This window comes from Mytilus trossulus, chromosome 1 (genome assembly GCF_036588685.1).
Source record: "Mytilus trossulus isolate FHL-02 chromosome 1, PNRI_Mtr1.1.1.hap1, whole genome shotgun sequence".
Taxonomy (NCBI): domain Eukaryota; kingdom Metazoa; phylum Mollusca; class Bivalvia; order Mytilida; family Mytilidae; genus Mytilus; species Mytilus trossulus.
In genome coordinates, this window is record NC_086373.1 from 109,500,360 (window position 1) to 109,512,699 (window position 12,340).

The 12,340-nt window shown below is 32.2% G+C and overlaps 1 protein-coding gene across 1 annotated transcript; it reads left to right on the forward strand.

The window, feature by feature from the left end:
• The first annotated feature begins 240 nt into the window (after positions 1 to 240).
• On the forward strand, positions 241 to 11,955 carry LOC134697279 (uncharacterized). Its single transcript, XM_063559456.1, has 8 exons — positions 241 to 359; positions 2,916 to 4,158; positions 4,703 to 4,848; positions 5,343 to 5,479; positions 7,027 to 7,184; positions 8,247 to 8,363; positions 9,079 to 9,225; positions 11,259 to 11,955. The coding sequence occupies exons 2-8, from the start codon at positions 2,982 to 2,984 to the stop codon at positions 11,423 to 11,425; spliced, it is 2,049 nt and encodes a 682-aa protein (XP_063415526.1). The 5' UTR covers positions 241 to 359; positions 2,916 to 2,981; the 3' UTR covers positions 11,426 to 11,955.
• Positions 11,956 to 12,340: the final 385 nt, after the last annotated feature.

Genomic DNA, 12,340 nt, shown 5'->3' on the forward strand with positions numbered 1-12,340 from the left:
TTGGTGATATAACACTTATTCCAATCTATTTTTAAAATGTTTACAATTAGAAAAATGTGAGGTAATAAGATGTTGAAGATTTTTAGATCAACTTTATTTAAAAGTATCAGTTTCTTTGTATTAAAATGTCTTTTACATTTAACCTAGGACAGTCCCAGACTTAACCTATTTTTATATCTATAAACATTTCCGGTTTTTTTTAGTCTTTGTCGCTACCGATTTGATTTCTACTTAGACCATCCAAAAATGTAAACATTGCAAGTAACGCAAAATAAATCTGAAATATTTGCAATAGAGATCATGTGTGGCTGGTTATAGTGATCGGTAGAAGTTTCTGTGTAGTTTTGTAACAACATAAAGTAAGTTTTGTATGCTTAAATTTTTTTTAAAACTTTGTTGTATCCGTGTGATTGAGACCTCGGACAGAGTTGACCCCCCATAGCCAGAAATGAGTAGTGGTTTTGCTAATTAATATTCATAATATGTAAATGAGAATTGTACCACGTGATAGTAGTTTGAACTGGACTGGCTTGATATCATTAAAATCTTTAAAACACGGATATTATTAGTTGCCCGTCACAGAGTCCTTATTTACAATCACTTTGATATTTCCGTAAAGTTGTCAGGCGGTCAAAGTCAAAACAATGAACGTGAATTTAGTGATTTTTTCGTGCTTTCGTGAGTTTATTCTTCGTGAAAAAGTGACATTTTAATTTAACGTGGGAACCTAGAGTTCAACGACTACACATACAAGGTTTGGACTTGCTTATTCTTTGGAAATTCAAGTTTCAAAATCCACCCCGGCAACATGTTTTTGTAATGCCCTTGTAGCCAATTTTCAACACGAAGTTGGCAAATTTGACGTTTCAGCCATTTTAGCCTGTATTTTACACTGCAATGTTAAAGTTCTCTCGCTTCGATATTTAAAATAGCTCAGGAACCTGTATTTTTGCAACAACAGTCATAATGTTTCGTTTAAATGGTGTATATTGTTGTGTATATTCATTTTCTGCCCCGGCAACCTGTCTATCACTTAAATTAAAATTAAAAAAGGCATTTTTTTTCAAAATTCCCTATCATTTTTAGTAATTTCCGTGACCCGTATCCGATTTCTTTAGTATAATATTCAAATAAGCAAAGTGGCGTTGATTTCTGGATATGCATAGTAGTGACTATAAAAAGATTTTATTAACTTCTACTGTTCTATTTCAACTAACCAAATTTAATCCACAACACGTACTACATAATGATAATGAGTACATATCTTTCTACATGATACTTTTGCTCCCACTCCAACACCTTTTTTGGTTAGTTTGCTAATCATTGGCAGATCCAAAGGGGGGGGGGGGGGGGGGTTCCGGGGGTTGGAACCCCCCTTTATTGGACCGATCAATGCAAATGAATGGCTGGATCCGCCCCTGTAGCTAATAAAGATCAATAAACGAACGTGGCACATTCTTATTTGAGCTTTAAAACATTCCGACTATACAATCTCTCAACAATGACAATGGACTTGTCATGCTAGTTGAACAAGCTTATTACGCATATTGTTATTATATTTTAGTAACATTTATTTCTATTCTCTATTATATATTTAATATCGTGACATTTTGATTACATAAATCTTTCCAACAAATGGAACGTTTCAGATGATTAACACGTTCCTCAAAGTTGTGCTAGTTAAGATTTCCATTTGTAAAAAAACTCTCTTGGGAGCCGGATTTATATAAGTTCTTCATGTTTCCGAATCTCTATTTTTTCTATTGTTTAATTGTAATTTGTGCTTTTTTGAAAATGAAATATTGTTTCAACAAACTCTCTTAACTCGGCTGCTGGTTTAGAATTTTTATTTGATGTTGTTATTCTGTAGTTAGTTACCCGCACTTCGATTTTATCATTTATATATATTATATAGTCATTTTATAAAATTTGCTGTTTGCAAAAGTTTGAATTATTCTAAATAATGACGATGTTCTTATTCCAGGTAGATAACCCTAGCCGTATGGTCACAAGTTTTTGTAACCTTTCTAGTGTTCCTCAGTGCTCTTCAACTTTGTCCTTGTTTTAGCTTTCGGACTTTTTCATCTAGGCGTCACTGTTTGGTCTTGTGTGGACGAAACGCACGTCTTGCGTATTACATTTTAAATCTGGTTTTCTGTCCTATATGTTTTCCCATTTATTTGCATTGCAGTCCTGTCATGTAATGTTATCATTTTAATGTTACTTTTAACATTGCCATAAAAACGGGAGATTTGGCATGGCACAAAACCAGGTTCAACCCACTATTTGTTTCTTAAAATGGCCTGTTGGCTTTTGTTGTATTATGGTTTGTGTTACATTTTAATGTTGTGTTTCTGTTTTGTCGTAGTTCTCCCCTTATATTTGATGAGTTTCCCTCAGTTATAGTTTGAAACCCGAATTTGTTTTTACTCTCAATCGATTTATAAATTTCGAACAGCGGCAGCGGTATACTACGGTTGCCTTTATTTATTGATTAGTCCAAAGGGTCCAAAATGAAAGTATATCCCGAGACAATTGTTCATATTATGTTTCTTAGAAAGAAAAAAAAACGTTCTGGTAAATATGAGTAATGAAAAAAAACCCAGCGAATAATCGTTTCTCTATAAAAAAAAAAAAAAATAAAGAAAAGAAAGAAAAAAAGAAAAAAAACCCGATTATAACGATTACAGGCCTTATGAGTTTTTTGTAACAATGGTTTAAACATAGCTTTGCAAATTATTATTTACTGTGTTAATGGTAATATGCTTCTACTTTAACGAAGGTTACCCTAAATACTTCAAATATCAGCAATTGTTTAAATATCTCTATAAAAAGGCCTATTATACTTTCTCCAAACAGCAAAATGGACTGAAATTCTACACTCAATTAACACATATGAATTGTTTGTATTTCAGATCATATTGTGGGTTAAACGAGAAACTTTTCTGCCCGAAGTACAGTGATGACATTGTCCATCATTCATGAGTAATTTTTTTCGTTACTGTTCAATATACGAATCGAGGTTTTCGACTATGAACGTTAAAAAGCCATCGATTTCTGCCATTGAAGTGCGATCACTGCCTTCTAAAGCAGTGTTCAGTACGGAGGAGATTGATGTCTTACTAAGTAATTCATCTCAGCTGTCTATGGTTGGCGTCGTCAACTTAAAACAAGGCAATTCAAAATCTGATAATTCAACATCCAATAGCGTCGAGACAGAATTTGTGTCTAAAATGTCTCATGAACGTAGTGCTTTACTGTCGAAATGGAAACCTATTACTAAAAAGAAATACATTTTACCGAAAAAACTATTAGAAAAGGTCACATCTATCATACAAATGGTATATACTACTAACGAAAGTATAAGTTTTAATCAGGTTGTGGACACACACTCAGAAACCGTTACACTGACTAACTCAACTGTTGCGAGAAAATCTGGTAAGCAGAGTTTTAACAAAGAAAAAATTGAACCGCAAATTAAGACAAAACCATTAAGTAAGATAACTTTGAAAACGTCAGATGAGCAAGCAAACACTAAATTTAAATCACAATTAAGAAAATCTGAAGTCAACACGCAGAAGTATCATGTAAAAGGTCAGAAGACTGACACGAAATCCTTTAAAAAAGAAAATACAATGAAAAATGAAAACAAATTGAAGTCATGTCAACACAGTTATTCTGTGCAACAAAACAGTCAATCAGTGACAGTCAAAAGTTTTGCTGCACCATACAAATCATCTGCGCGAGGTATGCACAATAAAACAGACAAAGATAAGGAAACACACGCTGTGGTAAATGTAAATTCAAGGGACCCGAAAAGGAAAGATGTAAATGGAGAGAGTAAATCGGAACGCAATTCTACAGGGGATAAGAAAAAGAAAAATGGTAAACCTACAAGCAAAATTAACAAACAGGTCAAGGAAAGTCAGCTAAATGAAGAAAGCACCATTAATAAGGTTTTTCAAAGGAATATGGAGCATGATATATACCAGAAAAAGGGGGACAAGAAAAGAATGCAAGGAAACGGTATCAAATCAGCGGAACCATCAGAAAGTCACATTACCGATGTTTTTGTAAATGATTTCTTGACAATGATATCACCTGATGTTTTACAAAGTGAGGATTGTGGACCATATAATTTAGAAGATCTCTTCACAGGTAAGCGTCCCTACTTTTTTGTATTGAATTACAATGATTTATTTCTTTAAAGCCTTTGTATCATTAAAAGCATCAATGTATTGAAAATTGAATTCGCCATAATCTTAATACAACGATCTGGTATGCATAAAATACAGAACTGTTACATTCAGTTTTAACGATTTTATAATATCATGGTTCTTATCGGTACTTTTACAATACCGTTCAGTATACAACGAGAAGTGCAAAACGTTTAATTGACAGCACTACGCTCCGGGTGCAGAATTTTTTCGCTGTGTTGAAGACCAATTGGTGGCCTTGAACTGTATTGTGCCCTTGTTTCGGGTTATGTCTCTGACATTCTCAATTTCATTAAACGTTTTTTCTGCTCTATTTTTTGAACACTTCAGTCTCAACCACAATTGTATACACATACTAACCATGCTATTGGACAGGAATTTGTAAACACTAAACAAGGGTAAATTCGAACTTAACTTGGATTAATAAATGTAAATGTACTTATGCGACTTGCGTTTCTAAATAGTTTTATCTATATAAAACTTAGGCATTTTGGATAACAAATATGAAGAATGGAAGAAAAGGGACAATAGACAAACAAAGAAGAAAGCAGCAAGAAACTACCACGACGACAGAAAAGAACGAAAAAAGCCTCCAAACTATTTTGTGGCCATTCAGATAACTAACCCAGAGGCATGTTGTTATTTCTTTTCTCATTATCAGTATAAATTATGTTTCATATTGTGTTTTAATTCAAAATCACAAGATATTTTGTTTCTTTCTAATAACATAAACAGCATCATTTAGAAACTTAATGTCTCTAAACTGATGTCAAATGAGGATTTACCTTTCATCTTTAAAAAAACTATACTCTCGTATTTCGTGTAGCTTTTATGTTGTCTTTTTACTTCGAATGTCCAATTAGTATCCTTCGCTTCTCTTTCACAGGATGAAAGTTGGTAATAAGAGTTTTGTTGATACCATTATGATTGTGTTGACCTTAATAATTCATTTAAAAAGATTTCAACAGTCTACATATCGTAGCGTTATAGAATAAAACAAAATACCGAACTCCTAGGAAAATTCATAACAATTTACATACATTAATTTGGTAAGTTAAAAAATGAAACACTTGCTTTTTTGGATATCTATCCAAAATTTAAGTGTAAAGATATGAATACTTTTAGATCATCAGAGGAATTGAAGATGTTCAGACCTGCATGTGTAAATCTAATGAGAGTCTGACGAAGGCTATGATTCCAATTCCAACTCTTCATCTTACACTGAGAGTTGCCTGTCTAGAAAATGACGAAGATATATCAAGGTACACATACGCATTAATGTCCTTGAAATAATTTGCCCAACCCTCAGTGAGGCTTGATTATAGGTCTTTTTTAAATACCACATACATATGTATTTTCTGTGTACCATCATTTGAAACATTGAGTTATTGTCATTAATTTTCATACACAATTCGACATAGTTTCAATATGCAGAAGGGTTTTAAATTAGTTTCATTCTTTGTTGGAAGGTTGTTTTTTTATGAGTTTAGGAATTTAACCTTTATTCACATAAGACTGATTTCATTTTTGTTGTCGAGCCTGCAACTTTTGTTTCAGAAAGCTCGACATAGGGATAGTGATCCGGCGGCGGCGGCTACGGCGGCGATGGCGTTAGCTAACTTTTTTTTAAAGCTTAATATTTTAGAAGGTGGAAGACCTGGACGCTTCATACTTTGTATATAGATGCCTCATGTTACGAATTTTCAGTCAGTCACATGTCCAATGTCCTTGACCTCATTTTCATGGTTCAGTGACATTTTTTATAATGTTAAATTCTCTCTTATTATAAGTAAAAAGAAAACTATATTTGCTATGTGCGTACCTTGCAAGGTCCTCATGCTCGTCAGACAGTTTTCACTTGACCTCGACCTCATGTCATGGATCAGTGAACAATGTTAAGTTTGGGTGGTCAAGTCTGTATCTGAGATACTATAAGCAATAGGTCTACTATATTTGGTATAAGGAATGATTGTAAGGTGTACATGTCTAGCTGACAGGTGTATTCTGACCTTGGCCTCATTTTCATGGTTCAGTGGTCAAAGTTAAATATTTGAGTTTTGGTCTATTTTTTCTAATACTATATGCAATAGGGCAACTATATTTGGTGTATGGAAATATTTTATGATCTATATGTCAGTCGCACAGGTTTTATTTGACATTGACCTCATTTTCACGGTTCATTGCTGAGTGTTTAGTATTTGTGTTTTGGTCTGTTTTAAATTAATTTATAAGCAATAGGTCAACTGTATTTGTTGTATGGAAGAATTGTTAGCTTTACATGTCTGTCTGACATGGTTCATCTGACCTTGACCTCATTTTCATGATTCATTGATCAATGTTTAGCTTTCTTGGTTAATGTTGAGTTTATGTGACAGTTGTAATAAAGCTTTATATTTAGAACTATCAACATACTATCATTGATTAGTAAAGAAGGCGAGACATTTCAGCGTGTGCACTCTTGTTTCAGTTTAGTGAATCAATTTAGGTATCTCAGCAATGATAAACAATATCAACAATGCAACAAAAAAAAGAAATAATTATATAACGTCTAAAATAAACTTAATTCTATCTTCAAAGTTATCTATACAATCAGGGTAGTTTCAAACCTCAAATCTTGTTATCTGTGGTATTTGTTTTACGTATTTTGCCTGGTCGTGTTCATTTTATGGAGAAGGGTGGTCTGCTGGTGTTCAAATTGGTCGTTGGTGCCGTTCGATAAAGTCTCTCTTTTTTATGATGTTTCGCGTAGCAGAATGCTTGTGGTATTTACTTATTAAAATTTCGTTTATTTTTTTTGTGTTTACTCTAGAATGACCAAAGCATTAGACCAGTGTGTTGAAACATTCAACAAAGACAGCAAAGAAATGATCACCTTAGATGTAAAAGATATTGAAAGTTTTAGGAATGAGGTAGTGTTTGCCAATGTACAGAAAGATGAGTGCCTATCAAAAGTCATCAAACTCTCTGGTAAGAAACGAAGTTGAAACTTCCATTCTTCCTCATCCACTTCCATGTAGTTTTGCTAAAATCTTAGAATATTACTGTCCATACTTTTTGGGGATTCGAGCGTCACTGATGAGTCTTTTTTTAGACGAAACGCGCGTCTGGCGTATATACTTAATTTAGTCCTGGGATCTATGATGAGTTTATTGCCACATAATTTATGTTTTTTCTACGCTTGAGGTTCCTTTGTGACTATATGATCGAATTGTTGTAGTTCTCTGTCCTAAGTTTTTTTGCATGTAATTGTACTGTATTTCAGTCATTTAATGTTTTCATTTTAGCAGTATATTTAACATTGCCATAAAGCGCGAGGTTTGGATAGCCTCAAAATCAGGTTTTACCAATCATTTTTTTAAAATGTCCTGCACCAAATCAGGAATATGGCAGTTGTTATCTAATAGTTCATTTTTATGTATGTTGCATTGTCGTTGTTTTTTGTTGCACTGTATTATTTCTGCTGTTTCGTTATTTTCCTTCAGTTTTTGTTTGTAACCCAGATTTGTTTTCTCTCAATCTCAATGGATTTATGACTTTTAAACAGGGATAAACTACTGTTACCTTAGTTTAGTCTCTTTCGTTGATTTGAATGACGAATATCGATAATTTCGAAGTTAGAGGATAATGAGGTTCACCGAATTTGTCAGTACTGATAAAAAGCATCATACGGCAGCAAGTCAGTGTAGAATAGTTATATAAATATTTGTGAAAATCCCTTTGATATTTTGTCAAATCGAAACGCCTGTTTATATTAATGAACACTTCAATATGTTTTAATGTGCTCCTGAATAATTTTACGTTTTCGTCAAACATAGGTATTTCAAATAGAAAAAAAATCTTGGTTCTGTTTTCGATAGCAAATAGCCAACATGTCTTTGTTTTTAGTAATTCTCATTGTTAACAATATCTTTATATGAGTTTATATATTTGATGTTATTTAATTGTTACTGAATTGAACATTAATTTATCGTATGCTTATTGAACACAGGCTTGTGTTTGGCACTTATATATGTTTACTCCATATTTTAGATATCCTTGAGGAATGCTGTCAAACCAACGATGTACCTCCATCTGACGGGAAAGGCTTCACACCACACATCACGATAGCAAAACTGACAAAATTACCATTTAAGTTGAAGAAAAATTGTATGTATTACATAATGAAAATATTTGTATTTATGAAATAAATCAGGTAAATAACATGTATATAAAAAGATAAAACTATGATGGATATAAAGAGGGGCGACATATACTAGTGGGACAGACAAGCCTATAGATAAAAGAAGACAGTGATCTCTACTCTAAAACTCTCCTCACCCAAAACACTAGTGTAAGATGTTCCATCTCATTGGAAAACATTTTATAATTAATTTATTTTGAGTTGAAACAATAGTAGAAATAATTCAGAAGATTTTGTAAGATATAAAAATACTGATTTGTGTAACTTCTCTTATTAAACAAATATCATTCAGATGCAAAGCACTCTAACGTGATATATACAAATCTAAGGTCGAATGTACGGATTTCAACAGTTGAAGCTGATTAATATCTTTACAATAACGAATCTATAGAAGATTACAATCGTTCTTTGAAATTAGAAACAAAAAGTGTTTTGCGCTAGTTTCAATCTCATTCAAAATATGAAGTGGAAAACAAAAATTTAACAGAAACACATTATTTATGTATTATTGCTTATCCGTAATCTGTTTTACAGTGTTATTTACATGTAATCTTAAAAATACAAATTCTGAGGATAAAGCCATCGAATATACAGTATTGTGAAAAATAGATAGTTGCTTAATCTGTATTATTACAGGCAAATAATTACTTCTAATCATGTACTTTTATTTTCACATAAAAGTAAAGAAAATTGACCCATCTACATACAGAAGCTTCAAGAATAATCAGTTTGGTAAACAACTAGTTACATGCTTGCAGTTATGTTCCATGCATAAACCAAAAGATAGGGCAGGATATTATCATGTCTCACATCTTACTCAAATGTTAAGTAAGTTTTATGTTAAATGCAAACTAAAGGATATTATTAGGTCTCTCTCAAATGTTATGTAATTGTTTTGTTCCCTATATTACCCTGTATTGATGCACACTTCATTGTTACGAAAGTTGAATTTTCCATACTTCATCCACTAATCAAAGGACTGGGCAGGCTATTGCAATATTTCGCATCTCAGCCCAAGCTTATGTAAAGTTTATGTTTTGTTTTCAAACTAATGAATAAACTCATCATAAATACCAGGATTGCAATTTTGTATTTGACCCAGACGTGTACCTCGTCCACAAAAGATCCACCAGCAATGCTCGACTAAAAAAATAGCCAAATAATATACAAAGTTGACATCAAAGGACCAACAATTCCTAAAGGTTTTGCCGAATACACTAAAGGAACTCTACTCTTGAGGTACAAATGTTATACAGTATAACCATGTGTCACATCTCAATCAAATACTATGAAAGTTACATGTACACACCAAATGATCGAGCAGGATATTACACTGTTTTCAAACTCAATCCAACGTAATGTAATCATGCACAAACCAACGGATCGGGCGGGATATTACTAAAGTACGATATTGCCATGATTCACATTCACACCAATGTTGCATACACAGGCAAATTTCACTCACATCAATTACACGTGAATTTAAGTTCATGTGAATCTCACGTGAAATTCACATCAATTTCCCCTCAAACGAGCTTATACGTGAAACTCACGTGAAATCAGTTTTTGTGAGTTTCACGTGAATCTCATGTGAATTCTCATGAAAATCACGTAAATTTTTTTCATGTGATATTCACATGATTTTTTTAAATAGAGTATTTTAAATAACATCTAAATTTTCAAATTGAATTAAAATCATGAAAAATATCATTTTTTGTTTTGTAAATGGCACGTGAAATTAATGTGAAAAAAGTCACATCAGATTCGTGTGAATCTCAATTCACGTGAAATTTACATGAAAATTTTCACTTGAGTTTCATGTATAAGCTCGTTTGAGGTGAATCTCACATGCAATTTTTTATGTGAATTTCACGTGAGATTCAAATGAAATTCGTGTGAGCTAATTTTGCCTGTGTAATTTAACTTTAATGAACTGTTTATCCTAAATTCAAATTTAATCTTTGAAACTAGCAAATTGTTCAATTTATTTTGTAAGATCTAAAAGTGTTTGATAATTTATTATTTGTTCGGATACAATTGAGAATGGAAATTGGGAATGTGTCAAAGAGTCAACAACCCGAGCGAATGTATTATAATTATTAAAAAGGGTAGGCTTTTAACAGATTATATTTGATGGCACTGATTTATAATGACCTGTGAATTTAGATTAAGTTCATTTCGACACTTGCTTTAACGTTTTGTCTGCATGAAAAAATAATGCTAGTAAGTAAGTAAGTATGACTTTATTTAAAGAGGGTGACCTACCTTGAGGCCCTCATAAAGAACAAACAGTACAAATATTACGACGCTTACAGTTTCTAACATATCATGCTAACTATAAATTGTCTGTAGAACAAGAGAAAAATAAATTCATATATATATATACATGATATATGGGTTCGAATCCCGGCGAGGGAAGAACCAAAAATTTGCGAAAGCAAATTTACAGATCTAACATTGTTGGGTTGATGTTTAGACGAGTTGTATATACATGATATATATATACATAACATACAAATCATTAAAAATATTTAAGTAAGTTGTTATAAATCATTTATAGTCAAGAAATCAACACATTTTTGTTTAAAAGTGCCCAGGTTTTCACAACATTTTATTTCATTTGGTAGTTTATTCCAAAGCTATGTGAAGTTTTAAATGCATGAAGAAATGGTCAAATGAGTTATGCAATCTTTGTTTAAAGTATAAAGGGAATATTAGTTTACATGAATATGAGTCTCATAAATTCATTCAGAAATATAAAACATGATTATTACCCAATAGAAGAAAGTGACTGTAAATATTCTACAGTGTATATTTGTATACCGATTTATTGCTATTTATAAACATGCAATGTTTTACAGAGTACAGACAATACAGTACCTATTCCAGGGATACCTATACCATTTCTGGTGCTGCTCACATTCTGGTCACAACAGTCATCTCAGAAACAATTCTTCGTCTAAATAGATCTTGCAATGGAACATTAGATAGAAAGACGACTCGACACAATGAATCAAATGGACGATAAACCTGCAAGGTGGAATCAATTCAATATATGTCATGCGATTTATTTAGAGATGAATCTTGTCTATACAAAACCGCCATTGTTAAATTTAGTCACAATAAAACAAATTATGATATAACATTCAAATACCATAAAATTGACGTAAAATTAAGTAAAGACACACTACAGAAGGTGGTATCAAGTCAGAAAGGATTGGACACTTAAATAACTAAAGAAAAAAAGGACAAGTTTAGTAAGAATAAGGAATATTTGTTTTATACCAAAATATGAAGATATGTCAGATGATTCTAGTTTATAGAATATAAGCTAAATTGTTGGATCAGGTCATAAAAGGTACTCATATATTTTATGTCAATGAGATAACTCATTGTGAACGAATTGCCTTTTAATAATGTTTGTCTTATTAGTTGTTAAACGTTTCAAAGTAATATATTAATTTGACTATAAAGAAATAACAGTAAAATATGTGGGTGCACACTGAATAACCTGCTACGCTATGTGGTTTTGAAAAGACAGAAAAAACGTTACAGCTATTTCTTATATTCTAATTTTGAATTCGATTTTTATGACAGCAACATTATGTTGATGAGCAGAAAGACAAAATCTTTCAGTTTCATTCAAATCTAAATTATTTCAAAATACATTAGTTCAGAGAATAATGTTTCTTGCCACGTCGATATCACTGTAGACTGTACATAAACATTCTACCAACAGTTTTGATTTGTAATTCGAATATGATGGTACATATATCAATACAATACAATATAATGTATTATTAAGTCTAAACCTCCTGATTGACATGTGCTTGTACCCAATTCACAATTAATCCGCATGGCCACGTAATTACTGTTCAACTCAACATTGTCAATAACACTTCTCTGCGAAAGGTGTGATCAAAATATATCGAACTAAATGCAT